General features: G+C 32.1%; 1 protein-coding gene across 2 annotated transcripts in view; it reads left to right on the forward strand.

Moving 5' to 3' along the window:
- Window positions 1-19712, forward strand: part of Smyd3 (SET and MYND domain containing, class 3) — a 36960-nt gene extending 17248 nt beyond the window's left edge. The window contains exons 5-8 of one of the 2 annotated variants that reach the window (XM_075371817.1): window positions 1486-1671; window positions 9351-9483; window positions 10823-10985; window positions 16339-19712. In XM_075371817.1, coding sequence (XP_075227932.1) covers window positions 1486-1671; window positions 9351-9483; window positions 10823-10985; window positions 16339-16549 — 693 coding nt within the window. In that variant the 3' untranslated portion in view covers window positions 16550-19712. The remainder of the gene's footprint in view (window positions 1-1485; window positions 1672-9350; window positions 9484-10822; window positions 10986-16338) is intronic. The other variant, XM_075371816.1, reaches the window with a different exon arrangement.
- Window positions 19713-20219: the final 507 nt, after the last annotated feature.

Raw genomic sequence — 20219 nt, forward strand, 5'->3', positions numbered from 1 at the left:
CATTTTTTCTTCTAATTCTTTTTTACTCTTAGCTAGAATTACTATATCATCAGCAAATCATAGCATCTTTATCTTTTCATGCTACACTGTTACGCTGGATTTAAACTTTCTTTAACATCATTACCTGCTAGTTCTATGTAAAGATTAAAAAGTAACGGGGATAGGGAACATCCTTGTCGGACTCCCTTTTTATTATTACTGCTTCTTCCTTATGCTGTTTGATTATTACTGTTCCGATTTAGTTCCTGTAAATGCTAGCAATTATTCTTCTATCTCTGTACTTGAACCCTAAATCCTAAATATAATCCTAAATTATGATTATACACGCACACACACACACACACACACACACACACACACACACACACACACACACACACATACACACACACATACACACATATACACACACACATACACACACACACACATACACATACACATACATACACACATGCACACACATACACACACACATGCACACACATACACACACACATGCACACACATACACACACACATGCACACACATACACACACACATGCACACACATACATACACATACATACACACACATACATACACACACATACATACACACACATACATACACACACATACATACACACACACACACACACACACACACACATACACACACACAAAATTCCGAGTTGCTCATCCGTGAAATTTAGATTTAGAAATCTTCATATTATTTTTTATCTATCAAATTTACAGTAGTTGAAATTATACAGTACAATAAAATTCAAACTGAAAAATAATTTAGGTATATTAGGTTTATGACCAAAAAGGTTGAAGGTGACATGAGATATGAAATTTAACTCAATCCTGAAAGAATTCTGAAACTGATATTCATTTTCTAGATAACAAATATGCCATGCAAAACTTAATAAATATGAATGGGAAACAAGAAGTGTAATGTTATCCTATTACCTCTTTATTGCACATTAATATGTTTAACCTTAAACTTACAGGGATCTTACTTACAGGGAACTTACAGGGATGTTCATTACAGGGATTACTTGTATAGTAAACATCATTACTTTCAAAGGAATCAGCTCTTTTTATTGCAAACTTGTACTTTAATGTACAACAAAGTAATAATGTTTTAAATATATAATGTAAAAAAAATTGATCTACTTATACAGAAACAACGCATTAATACATGCAGTGGGAGCTGGTCAAATGGTTTGGTACTTTAGTAGATGCAGGACAGCTAAATCCAGCTCTCAGGTTCAATTCCTGGCTGAATCAGTTTTTTTAGTTGTTATTTTATCAGCACATCTTGCTCATTAAAATATGTGTAAAGCCTGACCAAGGTAGTAATACTATGAATAAAATTTTTAAAACTGTCTTTACCAGTGTGGGTAATTAAATTAAAAAGAATAATTATTCTTTCTCATGAATATTTATTATTATGTGTAAGTTTATAACTTTTTAAAGATGTTAATTTGTATGCTCAGGTATGGATATCTTATATAGAACTTTTAAATGATCCAGTTGATAGACAAGAAGAGCTTCAGAGCACTTACTACTTTTTATGCCAGTGTACACGTTGTATTGATGAAAATGAAACTTATTTAATGAGGTCAATGATGTGTCCAAATTTGCAGTGTCGTTCTCCAATTTATATTAAAGATATTAATATGGTTTGTTTATTTTTATATTCATCTAGTTTATTTTATTATTGGTGTGATTGTTTGATAATATTTCTGTACTTGTGATTATTCTTAGGTTAAGTAAAGATCAACACTTTCAGGATGGAGCTTTTCCTGAAGTAACACCAATAAACTCATATCTGTCTACCTAAATTTTTAAGAAAACATTTTTTAAGGAGAGTTTTTTTATAAATATAGGTAATATTTACTAGAACTATTCCAAAATTGACTTCTGATTAGGTATTAAAAATAAATTGGTTGTTATAACAGCAAGATGTTTACATAGCAGTTATAAGTAATCAATGTAACATCAAACATGCCATTGTCTTTTCTATCAACTTGCGAGCATGGCTTGATTATTTTTTCCATGTTGAAGGATATTTCTCTGCTCTTAGATCACAACAATATCAGAATATACTGTAAATGGTGAAGAAGTTTTTGGTCATCCCAAAACAAACAGGATACTTTTGAATGTTGTTCTGCATGGCTACAGTTACAAGTTGACCTTCACATGTTGCGTAAAGACCTTACTTTAACAGTTCAATTAAAAGATCAAATGAGTTTTTCAACACCAAGAGACTATCATTTTTCACAACGTAATAGTCTGGCTGACTACCTAGTACTTTGAAACCAATGAGAAACTAATGGCTGGAGTCAGTAACTTGGGATAACCTAGTGATCTGACTATGAGTGGCACCTATGTAGAAAAATCTCATGTGTACACCACATGACTTCCTTGTCAAATTACTTATACACATTTTTTTTTTTAATTAACAGTACATAAAATTTTATTTCATTAATAACTTCTGATATTTTTTTTTTTACTGTTATTATTGAATTATTTATTGTAAAAAATTTTTTACAATCAGAGGTTAATAATTATTAATAGATCTATATATTTAAATTTAAAAAAAAGAAAACTATATGAAGTTTGATTTGAACCAGTGTGCCTTCCCTTTGTAACATCTAAATATTTCATTAATTAGAGATTTATTTGTCTATAACACTGGAACCATTGAAAATAAGTACCACTTATGATATATCGTTGAAAAGCTCTCAATGAGGGCTTATTATTGCAGTTAAGAAAATATCCAAATTTCTTTGGATTTTGGCTTTTTGGACACTTTTGGTCCAGTTGATTGCCATCAAAAGGGGAGGTACATAACTAGATATTACAACAGTCCTAAATCCAATATTTTAACATCCTATAGCTAATCATTTTTGACTTATGCAACATACATATGTATGTGGGTACAGATGTCATGCCTGTGAGTTCGTACAAGGAAGTAAAAATTATATGAGTTAGATCCAAAAACAAAAAAAAAAAAAACGGAATATTACATTTGTTAAAGGTGCGGAATAAATTTTAAAAAAATTGTAAAAATATTCATTCATAGATTAAGGTTTAATTCAATTTTCTCTAAATCTAACATCTTGTCTAATAAAAGGTAAACAAAAACATTAGATTTTTGAAAAAGCTTTCCCTGTAATTTTGGAAAATTGTAGACATTTTTTGATAGGCCTATATAATATGATACAAAGTACCAAAAACTTTAAAAAAGACATATTGAAACTAAAGGGAGATAGAGCAAAAAGACAAAAAAAATTCTAATATTTATAATTCAATTTTAAGAACTGGGGGTTGATTATTTTGAAAGAAGGTTTTATGATCTATTTATACAATTTAGATATAAAATCTGCCAAAGAAAATTTTTTTCTAAAGTGCCTCTGAAGAAAATTGAACTTAATTTTTTTTGCGATTTCCCAATCACCTAAAATAATTTTGAAAAACATTAACATGATCAATACCCCACATTTAGAATTTCTTGAGCCAAAATTTGGAGAAAATCAGTTCAGCCAATATGAGATATAAAGCCAAAAACATGTGACACAAATTCCTATATACATACGCATATGTTACATAAATATGTTTTTTTTTTTTGTGAAGATGAAGTAGATGGACCCTAAAAGTTAAGATTTGAAATACCAGTTACCATATTTTTGATATGTTCATCATACTTTTCCTTTCAATATAGCTATTCTACCTGTATTCACCAGGAAAGTAATATATATACAAGAGAGTAAGTAAAAAAGTAGAGCAAAATTTAAAAAACCTTTTATTTTTATTCCTACTTAAAAAAATGATGCTTATCTTTCAATATAATCCACTCTCCTTCTATGCACTTCAGTCTATTTTTCAAGAAGCATTTAATTTCCTTCTTAGAGCAAAATCAGGATTGTACAACCGATAATCCAGCAGTTCAAAACTGAAATCCTGAAGGCAAAAACTTGTTTATTATGGATGTATGAGGACAATCGTTACCATGAAACAAAATCAAACCTTTTGAAAATTTACACACCTTTTGGACCTGTTTTTTTCCTTCAGTGATAGCAGTAACACAGTAGTTGTCACTTTTATTGGTTTCATCTTTAGGTGTGAAGTAAATAAAAACTGATCTTATATATCGCAGAATATCTTCATGATTAATTTCAAGCTGATGGCCTAACTTTCTAATATTTTCAACCGATCATTCCATTCAAGGATCTTTGTTCCACTCAAACAATTTTTTATATCGTTAAAACTAATTTACCCAACCCATTCTAGTTTCATTTTTTTGAAATGAGAAAACACTGCATTAATTTCCCTTAGTACAATCTGACAAAAGAGCACTCATCTTAAATTAATTTTTAAATAAAACCACAAATAGCTAAAAACGAAACAGTACTTCAAATCAACAGATTCTAAATTATAATTTTCAATTAATATTAAAGAATCTTTCACCAAATCTGATGTGGACACCAATGACTTCTTTGTGCATATTAAATGACATATATACATTTTTAAAAGTAAATAAAATTTTATTTTAACTTCTGATTTTTTTTTTTAAATTATTATTGAATATTTTTTTTATTCTAAATTTTTTTTTTTGCAATCAAGGATTAATAATTATTAAATCAATATATTTAAACTAAAATAAAAAAGTTAAAAAAAAACTAAAGGAGATGAAGTTGATTCGAACCGATGTGCCCTCCCTTTAAGATCCAAATATTTCATTAATTAAAATTTTAATTTTACTATTGATTGCAATAAAAAAGGGAGGTGCACAACTAGATGTTACAACAGTGCTAAATCCAAAATTTCAACGTCCTACGGCTAATCATTTTTGAGTTATATAAGATACTTACGTACGTACAGAAACTAGTCAAAATGGATTCAGGAATGGTCAAAATGGATATTTCTGTTGAAATATGAAAGAAACTCTGGTCCCTTGTGCGTCTCAGTGTTTCCTTGTGGTATACCTTATTATCAGTGTCTTTTTGGCTGTCGGTCGTGTGTGTGTACCTTCCGACAGTATCGAGGTTAGCTGAGCCTAAGTCTGTATTCTCTAACAGCGCATTTTAAATTAGACTCGATATCTGTAGCTTTGCTGCGGTGTGATTGGCGTGGATTTATACGACGCGTACTCGCCTCAACGCGGCGAAAGGGTGGCAACGACTGCTGGTCGTTAGTCCCCGTGACAGAAAAAAGGCTCTGCCTTTTAGTCTTTCTGCGCTCTTGTCAGAGCGAGGGCCGTATTCAGTGGTTCATTGTTGTTCAGTGATTGATAGTGCATCAATCAATCGTTCCAGTAGCGGCGAAGAGGTACGTAGCGTGTTCAATGTCGCCGGTGAGTCGGCAACCTTCGCCGGCGCGGTGGGATTGCGGAGGACCTTCCTTGGTACCAACATTGATGTTACCATAGGCAAGGATATCCCTGGTAGGATTCAGAACTGGTCTGTAGTCGATGATTGCGAAAGCGACCATCGGCTCACAGTTTTTGAGTGGTTAGGTGGGCTGCGCGATGTCTTTAGGGCGGACGCCCCTGTTCAGCAGGGGCGCTTCTTGCACAGGCGGGCGGATTGGCCCAAGTTTTCAAACATTCTTGCGGCCAGGATGCGGGTGTTCACTCGTACCCTGGACGAGGTCCCTCTAGATAACCTGGCAGAGAATTTCTCCTCTGCGGTGGTTGAAGCCGCAGAACTCTCAATCCCTCGTAGTACGGGTCGAGAGAGAGTAGCTGGTTGGTGGTCTCGGAACTTGACTGCGACAAAGCAGGCCTTGGGCCGACTCAGGAGAGCCGCACAGCGTGCGCGTGATCCTGACCGGCGCCAGGCCTTGTTTGCGGAGTATCGTCAGAAAAGGAACGAGTATTTTCATAGAATTAGGACTTCTAAACGAAATTCCTGGCGCTCTTTTGTCCAAGAGCATGGTGTCTTCAGCATAAGATGATTTTCAGTGCGGAGAAAACCACTATGATGTTTTTGAAGGGCCGTTTAGCTGCAACTCGCCATCCGCGGGTTGTGATGGACGGTCGTTCAATTAGGTATGTCAACCTTCAGAAATATCTGGGTGTTATCCTTGATGAGAGGCTTCTTTTCAAGGAGCACCTTCAGTATGTGGCGAAGAAGGCAGTTGATGCTTTCTTCGGCGTCCGTAGAGTGGTCCATCCCGATTGGGGGTTGAATTTCCGTACAATGCGGATTCTTTATAAAGGCGTTTGTGAGGCCATTATGTTGTACGCTGCGCCCGTCTGGGCTCATCGTTTGCGGTACCAATGTTATAGGGACATTCTGTTACGAGCCCAGCGTCTTCTTTTGTTAGCGGTTGTCGGTGGTTACAGGACAGTCTCGCGAGAGGCAGTAACTGTGATCGCGGGCATCAAACCTGTGGATATTTCGGCTACGGAACGTAGCCAGCGATATGTTGCAAAGAATGGAGGTTTTCTTACTGCTGGGCGTATGCGTGAGATCGAAGACCAAGGTTTCGACTCTTGGCAAGATAGGTGGAATACTTCTTTGACAGATCGTTATACGCGTGGTATATTTCCTAATGTTAGAGAGTTGCGAGCGATTAGCTGGGTATCCCCCAATCGGCATACCACTCAGTTCCTCTCAGGACATGGTGCCTTTAGGGATAAATTGGCAAAGTTTAGGTTAGTTGATTCCGGCTTGTGTTCGGACTGTAGGGTCGATGACACCGTGGACCATGTCCTTCACATATGTCCCCGGTACGAAGCTGAACGTACCAGAGTTGCTAGGGAACTCGAGAGAGTAAACTCTATTTTGGATCTACGAGTCAACTGGAGGACTCGTAGAGAGTGGACAATAGTTGCTGGCTTCCTCGCCCTGAGCAGGGCTGCCGAAGGGATCTAGTAGGTGATAGGAACCTGGGGGCTAGGGACCGCCTGGGCAGTTGACTGGCCGAAGGTAGGCGCTTAAGGCAGCGTGCCTCGGGACGCTGCCTTAAGCGCCTACCTTCGGCCAGTCGAGATGTTTAAATATGAAAACCTACATGTTTTGCGATTACAGTACTTCCTTAACTTTGTACAAAGAAGTAAAAATGATTAAAGGTATCGCTTACCTATGGTTGGTTACATTTAGGTGTGTAACCAGCCTCAAGGTTGAACTAAACTTCATTAGTTCTTGTATAAAACCTAGGATCTGTTGGAGAGATAAACATGGTAAAGTAGTTCCCCCTTATTGTTATTTCTCCCCTTAAAAACAAAGAAGGTTAGCGTTTTATACTTTAATTTAGTAAGAAATGTGTACTATAATATGTTAATGAATCTTCATCATATACAGAAAATTATATTCATGATTATTGATCTGCAAGAAACGATGGTATAATGGTTGTAATTAGATGAAACCATTCATCTAATGATGAAATGGTTTCTACAACTGTCATGTTATTCTTCTGTTAAGAAATATGTGATATTTTGATAATGATTATTTCTTTAAAACTGAGATTGTTGTGGTAAAAATTAAAAAAATAATTCATTGTTTAAAACTTTTTCAGTTGTAGAAGACAAGGAGAAATCACTGCATAAAAATCTGTATGGATATCCCAACAAGTTCATAATATAGATAAATAAAGAAAAGAAAAGATGCATGTGTTGGAGTAATAGAAGGCTGGAATGCTGTTAAAGAAGAAGACAGTGATGGTAGTACAGTAGGAAAATTTGGGGTAGGAAATAGAAATGGAAGAGGACAAAGGTTGATAGATTTTTCAAAAAGGAATTGCATGATTGTTGGTAATACATCGTTTGAAACGATGTATGAAAAGTTCAAGAAATTATCCTCAAGCAGACATCTGTTCAGATCATAATCTAGTTCTATCAGACTTTTGTATAAAATTAAAAAGAACATGGAAAGATGGAAAAAAGAAGAAATGAAAGTAAGTTAAAAGAGCCTGGTAAAGCTCAGGAAATTGTAGATTATTAAAAAGTTGGAAGATTAAGGATAATGGCATTAAATAATGGGAACATACAAGAAAATATTTAAGCCAAATAATGAGGTTGGAATAAGTACTGATGAATCCAAAGAAAGATGGATGAAGAAAAATGCAATGAAATGGAAAAAAGAAGGTAGATTTGACCTGTTAAATAAGGAGGCTATGAATTTTGATGTTCAAGTAGTGGAAAGGTAATCTTGAAATTAAACCTAAAAATGGGAGAACACTGAATAAACCAAAAAAGATTATGAAGAGATGGAAGGAATACATTGAAGAACCATGCAATTGGGAGAATAGGCAAAGTTAGTAAGGAAGAGAATGACATCATGGTCGATAAGGAGTATAATGTATTGGTATGAAATAGAGACGTACATAAAAGAATTGAAAAATTTTAAAGGCTAAAGTATATGATTTACAAGTAGAAATCTTAAAAGGATTAGATAGTGAAGGGTTATCAATTTGTGATAAGTCTATTCAATAAAATGTACTGAAAGGAAAATGGCCAAAAGACTTTAAAGAAATCATAATGGTAGATTGCTAACTCAAAAAAAAATCCCTTATGATCAAAATTATTGTTAAGAACAATAAACAAGAAACTGAATGAAAAATTTAAGAGAATAATAGAAGAAGAGCATTAAACCTTTGAAGTGGGATTAGAAAAAGTGAAGAAATTGGACTGGTGGAGAAGTCAGGCAAGGGTGTTATTTGTAGTCTGCTGTTTAATCTATATCTAGAGGAAATGATTGGAGAATACTTGGGGAAATGTGGAAGGAGAGTGGAATCAATTAAATTTCATTATGATATGCTTCTGCTAATAGAATGTATGGAAAAAGTAACTTGAAGAGCTTGATAATTTTAAGATTGGCACAGAATTGTGAAGTATGCAGGTATGTACAGTGAGGATTCGAGAAGAAAGAACACATTTGGTTTTTTTAATTATTTAGTATCTTTTTTTCTCATAAATTATTCTTAGCTGCTTCTAGAGTAGATTTGTTCTTATGATATCCTATTTTTTAGACTAATAGTTCATTTTGGGTAAATAATATCTCTGACTAAATTTATACTGCCAATTGAACAAAATGTTTCTGGGCATACTATAAAAAACAGTTAGATATCTAGGTAGGATTATATTCAGAAACTTATTGAGATAGTTATTCAGAAACTGTTTTATAAAATGTGATTTCCTCATCTGTGCATAGCAGTGAAAGTTAAAGGGTATAGGAGAAAGACAGGTAAACATTACATAAAAGATTATTATTTTTGTGTGATGATGATTTTCCTAAATGATCTTTTGAAAGTTTGTTCTGTAATGATGTTACAATGTTCTTAAACTGAAAATTGATTGTTTAAATTTTTTTCTTATATTTTGTTTCAATGATGTTATGTTATTTTTTTTTAGGAAAGTGAAGATATAAAGAAATCAGTTCTGTGCTCTAATTGCAAATTGTATGTCAAAGATGAATGTTATCGTGAGTTCAAAGAAGTTAGTGAATTTACAAAAATGCACTTACAGAGTATGAAAGATGTTGCATGTATCCTTTTCCTTTTACTTAAATCTAATTAAAGAGTTTAATTTCAGGTTTTAATATTATATAAAGTAATTTATCTGTACTTCAGCTGAGGAGACACCTTTTTTTAACTCAGAAGACTTATTTACTAACTTAATTGCATGAACTAGTTTTGTGTTAAGCTTTTTTTTAGGTGCTCACTATATTCATTAATATTACATATTATTATATAGTAATATTACATATTTTCTGTGTAATATTATTTTAGGCTTTGAATAAAGCTGTTCTTCAATTTTTGTTGTAATACATTCAGATTCCTTTTCAATTCTTAACTTTAGCTCTTCATTGATTGGAAGTATTGATATTTCTCTTTTTTGTGAAGTCATGTCATCAAGTAAAATTTAGCATATAATAGAGTAAGAAGTTTACTGGCCTTGCAGATCTCCAAATTAAGAATAAATTGACCTTTAACATTTTATGCAGAATTGGCATGCTTATATTATCATAATTTTGATGAATCTAAACGGTTTAAGTTAAGGTATTAAAAAAAACCTGAATTACAAAGAAATATTGTTTCACTGTTAACAGTAATTAGATTGAAAGTCCTTGAAAAGAAAGTGCAATTAATATTTCTGCTCTGATAGCATAGCAACTTCTGAGTGTAATGGTTGTTTGTGGAGATTTTTTTGATTTTTGTTTGATTAGTAATGAAAATTTTTAATGTTTTAGAAACCTCCAGATGTGGTTCTTATCAGACTACAAAAATATGTGATAAACTATGGATTATCTACAGCACCTTTTAACAAAAAAAAGAAAACATTTGAATGTTATAACCAATCATGCATTGTACACTTCTGTATTTAGATTAGAAAAATCTTAAACAAGTTCATCAGTGTTCTCAGAAGAGTGTTGCTTTCAGTAGTGTAATCTTCTTCACATCACATATTAATCATGTTTCTTACACATTCATCCCACAAGAGAATATATGTTGGTGAAATTAGCCATCTTGCCTTAGTCAGGTGTTATCAAAATGATTGCTGAACTTGGATTACACTGATGCTCTTTATACAACAATCCACAGGAAACAAATTATTTTGCTTACACTATTCTACATTTAATAAATTTAAAATATACCCTAACAGTAAGGTTTAAAGATTTAATCAATTCCTGTATGGTAGACTTTAATATATGACTTTAACAGTCATAATGTATGGTTTAATTAAGCACATAACAACATTAATATTATTATAAGAAATGAATAATTTATGTATTATAAAAGTAATTACTGATTGAATTATGCATTTTGTCATTTGAAGATAATTTATTATTATCATCACAAATGTTAACCTTAATTCTATTACAGATATTGATGTATGCAAAATGTGTTTGAATAAACAGGAAGATTTGTTTCATCCATTGAATTTACTTCATGTTAAAACTTTAGATTTAGCATTTGAAAGCTCTATTGAATTAAATCAATGGGAAAATGCAAGAAAATATGGTACTCTGGTAATACCTGGTTATAAGTAAGTTTAAATCTTACCGTGTACTTTGTTATAGTCATAATACAATAAAACCTGAGTTAACGGAATTTCACGGGACCAAAAATATTTTCCGTTGTGAACAAGATTCCAGTGAATACAGGGATGAACAAATACTGCACAATTAAAAAGAAAAAATATGGTAGTGTACTTACCAGAATCCCATTTCATTTTCAGCTTCGGATTGTACAGTAGTTTGTTGGCGAATTTGTAAGCACAAAATTTCAATATTATGTTAGCACGTACACTACAATATACTGGATTTTAGAACAATTTTCAGTCATAATACTGAAGTATGTAACCATCATTCATACTTGATAAGCAAACGTACCCACTTGATAAGATTTAAATAAATGGGTATACATATTTTTTTGTATAAATTACAATACTATATACAACTCTCAAAAAAAGTTTCCGTTTCCGTGTCAGGCAGATTGCAATTATTTCAGGGAAAATTAACATCATATCTTTGGTAAAATTCATGAGACCAGGTAAATTTACCTTTGTAGTCAGGAGTCCGTTAAATCCAGGTTCTGTTAACTCAGGTTTTACTGTAACAGTAAAATTCTTCTTATGTACATCTTGACTTGCATGGGGAAAAACAGGTGTTCAGAGGCATTTTAGCTTAACAAGAGTTCTAATCTAGAGATCACCAAATAAACTTAGGTGAAAAAATATACCCTTGTACATTTTTTAAAATTAGAAAATCAAAGAAAACAGGCTAATATTTCATAAAAATTAAATAATAATAAATTGAATAAAAGCAAATAAATAGGCTAAAATAAATAAACTCTACATATTTTATTTTATTTTGTATATGCAATTGCAGAATAAAGAAAGATCCTGAATTTCTCTAACAATGCTTATGATGACATTATGTATTTATACAGTAACAACAGGTTGATGCCCAATAAAATTTAATGATGGTTGATAATAAATTTTATAGTATGTGATATATGCTAATCAGGCATGGCACCAGAACTTCAGGCATTTAATCTAGAACCTTCAGATTACAAGTGAGATGTATCAATTCAACAGGAAGAGATGAGTAATAAAAACAAATAGTAACATGAAATAATCAGAGATCAGTAGTCTTCTTCACTATGTATTAATGTATATATATATTTTTTTTTTTTAATAGATCAATCCTAAGTATAGAACAATTGAAATAAGATAACTTACCTTATTTCATTACATTATAGAGGTGCTTTTGCGAATTTGATTCTCATCATCAGCAGCATGCATTATTAATATATATATATATATATATACATTAAAATGTATGTATATATTAATATTTATATATATTATAAATTAAAATATAATTAAAACCTAGATAAAAATTAAATAATTAAAAGTTAAACCATTTAAAATAAAAACAAAAACTTAAGCAAAGCAAAATCATATGCTAGCCATTCACTGATTTTACTTTACATAAGTATACTTTATATAAATAAAATTATATATATATATATATATATACACACACACGAGGGCTATTCAGAAAATAAGGAACGTTTTGTAATTTTAAAAACCAAGTGCAAGAAAAAGTTTTTATTATACACATGTGAAAGAGGGACTAAAATACTACTTTTCAACATAATCACCATACAAATTCAGGCACTTATCATAGTGGTGGACAAGCTTTGAAATTCCTGTGTCATAGAATTCTGCCGCCTGTGATCTCAACCACTCAGTGATGCACCCATCTTGTACAAAATTTGTGGTAGCCTAGCTTCTGTGAAACAATTTCAAACAATAAAGTCCGTGAAAATTGTGGGAAACATAGAGAAAGCTCAGTTACTGTGAAATGGCGGTTTTCATGAATATTTTCGTCAACTTTGGAGACCAGATCGTCAGTCACAATACTCGGACGTCCACTCTTCTCTTTATCGTGAACGTTTGTTCGGCCATTTTTAAACCGAATGCACCACTTTCTGACAGAACTTTCATGCATTACATTGTTCCTGTACACTTCACACAGTTCCCGATGAATTTCTATTGGTTTTAAGTTTTTTGCCAACAAAAAACGAATCGCAGACCGCACCTCACAACTGGCGGGATTTTTGATTGCAGCACACATTTCAAATTTGTATATAAAAAAACGGGCAGTGCGGAGATGTTCCTGTTGTCACGGTTGGACGCTGACTGAGGTGCCGAGCACAAGCACACCAATATATACGTGATTGACGTGCGCCTGGTGGCATCAGGTGGAAACGTTCCTTACTTTCTGTGAATAGCCCTCGTGTGTATATATATATACACACACAAGGGTAAATCAAATATAAACAGAATTTTGGTCCATCTATGATTGGTCAGACTGGGCCCATGCTTCTAGTATGCTTGGGTGGAGTCATTAGGAGTGGGGAGAGCCGGCCATTCTGCACTCCCAGCCAATTTGTCAGTAGCACTTACATTGTCAGAACAATAGGTGCACCCCTCCACTGCACAACTATAAAATTTCTTGCTTGTGAAGGAGTTCAAGCAACAGAAATTTTCCAGAAATTGACTGCACAGTTCAGGGTCCAAACATTGTCAAGGACTCGTGTGTTTTCTTGGCATAAAGAGTACAAAGGACGAATGAGTGGAAAATCAGGAACATGATCATTGTCCTTGGACCAGCATTAAAGACAAAAACATTCATGTGGTTCTGAGACATTTTTGAAGATGATCAGTGGGTGAGAGTATCCAAAATTGCAGAACAGGTCGGAATAAGTTATGGGAGCTGTCAAGCGATCATCACAAATGACTTACAGTTTCGTAAAGTGTGTGTCAGGTGGGTCCCTCGCCTTTTGACCACAGATCAGAAGTTGAGACATTTGAAGGTCTGTCAGAGGCTTACAGCTAGGTTTGCAATTTTGAGTCAGATCATCATGTGATGAAACGTGGATCCACCACTACACTCCCAATTCAAAACAAGCCAGTATGGAATGGCAGTGGAAAGGGGTGGCAGCTCCAGTGAAAGCCAAGACTTGACTGTCAACTGGCAAGATTGTTTGCAACCGGCGAGGCATTTTGCCCATTGATTTTTTGCATGAGCGACGCACAATCAATGCTGCTTACTATTGCAAGCTGTTAAATGAGATGAGGGCAGTACATCACCACAAAAGTTGAGACCAACCAATTTTAGAGGCCATCCTCCTTCACGATAATGCCAGGCCCAATACTGCAGCTCTAACGGTCTCAAAACTAGAAGAAGTGCACCGGACTCAACTTGATCATCCTCCCTACAGCCTGGACCTGTCATCCTACAATTTTCATTTATTTGGGTTGCTTAAAGAAGAACTACGAGGCCAACAATTTCAAGAGCCAAGGGCTGGGAGTGATTTGTGCGCAATTGGCTGCTGACACAACCAGCTTCATTCTACAACACTGCAATAAAAAACATTCCTTCTTGCTGGAAAAAATGTTTCTAAAGCAGGAAACTATGTAGAAAAATAAATTTTATTTACTTATTTTTATACTTATTATATTTTGCTTATGTTTATATTTGATTTGCAAACATACAATATTCATATGTGTATACTTGTGTATATATATTTAGATCAAATTGACGGAACCTCCTCTATTTGAAATAGGTTAAATCATTTGCATGTGTTTTCAATCTTATTTGGTAAATTTTCAAATCCTGTTATTTAAAATTAAAAAATTTATCAGGCCAATTTTAGGCCTCAGATTAATAGTAGAAGGAAGATTAAAGAAAAACAAACCAACATACTTGGCGTTTATAGACCTAGAAAAGGCATTCGGCAATGTAGACTGGAATAAAATGTTCAGCATTTTAAAAAAATTAGGGTTCAAATACAGAGATAGAAGAACAATTGCTAACATGTACAGGAACCAAACAGCAACAGTAACAATTGAAGAACATAAGAAAGAAGCCGTAATAAGAAAGGGAGTCCGACAAGGATGTTCCCTATCTCCATTACTTTTTAATCTTTACATGGAGCAGTTAATGATGTTAAAGAACAATTTAGATTCGGAGTAACAGTACAAGGTGAAAAGATAAAGATGCTACGATTTGCTGATGATATAGTAATTCTAGCCGAGAGTAAAAAGGATTTAGAAGAAACAATGAACGGCATAGATGAAGTCCTACGCAAGAACTATCGCATGAAAATAAACAAGAGCAAAACAAAAGTAATGAAATGTAGTAGAAATAACAAATATGGACCGCTGAATGTGAAAATAGGAGGAGAAAAGATTATGGAGGTAGAAGAATTTTATTATTTGGAAAGTAGAATTACTAAAGATGGACGAAGCAGGAGCGATATAAAATGCCGAATAGCACAAGCTAAACGAGCCTTCAGTAAGAAATATAATTTGTTTACATCAAAAATTAATTTAAATGTCAGGAAAAGATTTTTGAAAGTGTATGTTTGGAGTGTCGCTTTATATGGAAGTGAAACTTGGACGATCGGAGTATCTGAGAAGAAAAGATTAGAAGCTTTTGAAATGCGGTGCTATAGGAGAATGTTAAAAATCAGATGGGTGGATAAAGTGACAAATGAAGAGGTATTGCGGCAAATAGATGAAGAAAGAAGCATTTGGAAAAATATAGTTAAAAGAAGAGACAGACTTATAGGCCACATACTAAGGCATCCTGGAATAGTTGCTTTAATATTGGAAGGACAGGTAGAAGGGAAAAATTGTGTAGGCAGGCCACGTTTGCAATATGTAAAACAAATTGTTAGGGATGTAGGATGTAGAGGGTATACTGAAATGAAACGACTAGCACTAGATAGGGAATCTTGGAGAGCTGCATCAAACCAGTCAAATGACTGAAGACAAAAAAATCAGTTCATATACTGCAACAGTTAGTTTAGTAGTTTCATTGTTGAAATCCAAATCTCCGACATGACCCCCACTTGGAAATAAACTGAATGTATATGAAAGTTAATGTTCCAAATAAAAAAAACTACTATTTTAATCTTTTTAAATAACTTCAAACTTTTGTGAGATTATACTGCATTGTATTATATTTTATATGTATGTTATATATTAGTGTTACGTTTTTAGGATTTAAACTTGTAAGACAGCTTATGGTGTGGCATAGATTATTTTTTTAATTATTTTTCTCTTTTTTTTGAGTTAGTAAACTATTTTTTATTGTTTTTTACAACATAGTTGTATTATGTTCTCTAAGGTGGTCTTAATAATATTAAACTCACTTGTAAGTTTTAACGTTGTGATAAATTTCTTTTTTAATTTTTTTATTGAAACGTTTTAAAGTTACATTATAGTGTGATTTAAGAAAAATGTTAATAAGAGTTTGGAAACATTATTAAAAATTATTTTTTTTTAATATGTGGTTTTTCTTTTAAATTTAATGTTGCAGGCGATACTATGGTTATCATCATCCACTGCATGGTATTCTTCTGCTGAAATTGGGAAAAATTAATTTGTACTTAGAAAATATAAAAGAAGCTCTTGAACATTTAGAGGATGCAGAAAAAATTATTAAAATTACTCATGGAAGAGAACATTCACTTTACAGAAGTGAATTACTTCCACTGTGGCATCAGGCAAAGTCATTAGTACAAAACTGAATATCAATGTGTATTAATTAATTTTATAAAAAATAGTATTGTTTCATAAAAACATTTTGTATTTAATTTATTTTTAATTTTATTAGACATATTATATTCATTAAAACTTTCTTTCTAGATTGTACAAATTTTCTAGAAAATTTTAAATTAATCAAAATTGCGATTTTCCTATATTAACAATTTTTTTATTAATAAATTAATTGCAGAACCAGTAGCTTTGTAATGCATACTAGACTGAATTTTTTCTGACCTTTGAATTTTGTACTTTTAGATCTATATTAGTTATCCCGCATTACTGTGGTAGAATTATTGGCTTTGTCAATTGTTGAACATGACACATATGTCTCCTAGGGTGTTTTACCATTTGTTCTACAAGCACATGTAAAAATCCTCTCAAAGAGATGTTTCCACCTCCTTTTGGTGCTTCTCATCCTCCTTATTGTCTTTTGTTTTCTGCTTAAAATGATAAATACAAAGGATGACTGAAATGTCAGGTAAGCAGCCCCTCATAACTCACATATGAAAAGAGATAGTCAAATGAATTAAATAAAAATGTGCATAAAAGCACATTTTATTTGCTAAAAAACTTAACATTTATTTTTTAACTTGGTAAACATCTACAGTTTTGTTAACATTTTTGCCAATGGTGAACCAATTTTCTCATGTATTTTATAAAAAATGCTGGTGGTTTTTCTTTGATCCGCGACCTTACTGCTTTTTCCTGTTCATTTTAGTGGTGAAATGAATACTTTTTTTAATGTCCCTCTAATTGCAGAAATTAAAAAATTTAACCATATAAACTTTAATGAAGTATCAATAGATATGTTCTTGTTTCAGTAAATAGTCAACAGACTTCTATCTCTTCATTTCTTTTATCTCATGTAATTTTCCCTCAGTTATGAATATATTTTGCTTTCAAAAAATTACATTGTTTTCAAATACATATATCTAGAAGTTTTTTAAATATTTACAGCATTCTGATATGTATTAACACATCCACCGCTACACCCACAGTTCTGCCAGAAGCATATTTCTTTCTACTGACAATCCCCACAATTCTGTGCTTTTGGGTATTTTTTGTTACTTCAGGTGTAGAGGATCAGGACAAGTTATGAATTCTTTTTATTACATTACACCATTGAGAAAAAATGTATTTCTCTAAACATAAAAAATTGGCATATTGTTTGTGATCTTTGCTTAACATTTAATTAATTGAAAAAATTTGATAATCTTCTTTAGACAGGCAAGATGATTTTCTTCATAATTTTTAAAAAATTGTTTAGGAAATGAACTAGTTTTTAATTGCTTTAATACTGTATTTACTTATTATTAGTGTAATATAAGCACTTACCCTGTTTTCTGTTTCTACATCTATAAAATCTTGTACTGAAATAATAAATACTACTATAACTGAAACATTGATAACAATTGAGATCTGTTGTAATCGTGATGTTGGATTTTAAAATTAGGTTTAATATATTGTCATTAAACTTGAATTAATAACAAAATTATCTGCTAAAATTAGGTCATTTGAGTTATTTTACACTAATAATTATTTCTATTATTAGTGTTAATTATTAGAATGAATTAATTTTTCAACAAAATCATTCGATTTTTATGAGAAAGAATTTTTTTATTATAAGGGTATCACAGTTATTTTGGTTTATATCACTAGATAGTATGTTCAGTACCTATTAATTAGATGTTGTTAGATTATAATGAGCCATACCTTAGATAATAATGAGGCATCCCAATCTTATTGAGGCCATAAGTTATTGAAAATCTTATCGGACAGCAAATTGCAACAAGCATCTCCTGTAAGATTACCAAAAATTCTGGTCCCAGCGTTTACTTTCTTAGAATACTGTGTATGACTTTATCACCCACCTGGGGTTATCATTGCTCCAGTATCGACAGTTAAGCCTGTTCACACATGTATACTTCAAATGACAGGCTTCATTGAAAATATTATTGAATCGGAAAAATAAAACTAAATTTTAAAATTAGTTTTAATGCTACCACTTATCAATCCAAAAAATATTAAATATGGTAATTATAGTTAAAAAAAGACAAAGTTAAAGAAAAAATTATCATCCATCTCATCCTCTTGAGTAATACTTAACGTTGGTCCTGGAGGATTACTTGGTATTAAAGTGCAGTATAACTATTTTTGGTTAACTTTCATTTGGTTTTAAATGAAAAACACTCTCCATTAAAATAAGTATTAATGTTGAACTTGCCAAGTTCACTAATATTTCATTGTTTTTTAAATCATATAAAATTTATAAAAAATATTTTATTTTTTTCAACATTTTCTTTAATATTGTACTTAAAAGTGGTCACAAAGCATGAAAGCCTTCAAGAAAACAACTTCTTATGAAGAAGCCATGAAGAATAAAAAGGGCTCTTCGGGCAAAAAAAAAACCACAGAGAAAAGTCCTTTTCTAGTTCAGAGTGTAAGTGTGTCACATGTGCGAATAAGCAATGATGAGCGGGTTTCACCAAAACAAACAAATTGTAAAGCATCCTTCAAAACATCCAAAATGTTTTGGGGATGCTTCAAGCTACCTTGTACCAAAAACTTCAGTACCCATCTCTGGGATGATGAACAGTGAAAAGTACATCCCATTATTGGAAAATAGGGCTCGACCAAAACTTCAAAAACTTTCAAATTTACATGGAAGTTGAAAATTCATCAGATCTGACACAAACTGAAAATTTGTGGCAATTGTGAAGAAAAGACTACGAAAAAATTGACTGGACTACTAAAGAGAAGATGATTTGTGCTGTGATAAAAGTGTGATTTCATGATCAATTCAATGTCAACAATTGAAATTGTTATTAAAAAGTGAATAGGCTATATATTAAATACTAAAAAATACTTTTATAAACATTGTAAATTCTTTATATGCAATAAATTTAATTGTTTTTGAAAATATACTCTTGTCACATTTTGCACAAGTCTGTAATTAAAAAGTCTGCGTTTAACACAATAAATGCAGAACAAAATCATATAAAAAGTGATGAGAATTGTTTTGAGCTTATTTGGATAGTTTTTATTTTATAAAACTTCAAATTCTCACAGAGTATAATATATATATATTCTGTCCCAATAGTAGTTATAATGAATGTTAATCGCTTTAATTATAAAAAAGTAATTCTGTAATAAATCATAAGTTTTTTTTTAAATGTAATTTTCTACTTTATTTTATGTGTTAAAAGAATCAACAGTTAAATAAATTTGTTTTAATAGCCTTTCATTATTATGAAGAATTTGTTCTAATTAAAACTGTAACATTCTTTTCTTAGTTTTCTGTCAATTTTATTTACATCAGTTTTTTCACAATTAAATTCTCTACAAAATTTGTTAGAAACGTTTAATATTTTTTACCGGCAATTTAACAGACAGCAAACATGTTGTTTTAACAGACAACTTAAGCTCAATGGATTTAAAAATACATTGGGCTTTGCAACAGTTTTCTTAGAAATTACTAGACACATTACTGAGGCCTACTTATTCAGTTTTTTAGGTTAAAACAAATAGTAACAGATCACCAAATTAGCCATTTAATTTAAGTTACAGAATTTCAGTATGGTTTATTTTAATTCAAGGCAAATATCAACAAAAATCAAGGCGGCAAAATATTTTGGTAGCCAAATTCGAAAATAA

Source organism: Lycorma delicatula, chromosome 7, assembly GCF_047948215.1.
Source record: "Lycorma delicatula isolate Av1 chromosome 7, ASM4794821v1, whole genome shotgun sequence".
Classification (NCBI taxonomy): Eukaryota; Metazoa; Arthropoda; class Insecta; order Hemiptera; family Fulgoridae; genus Lycorma; species Lycorma delicatula.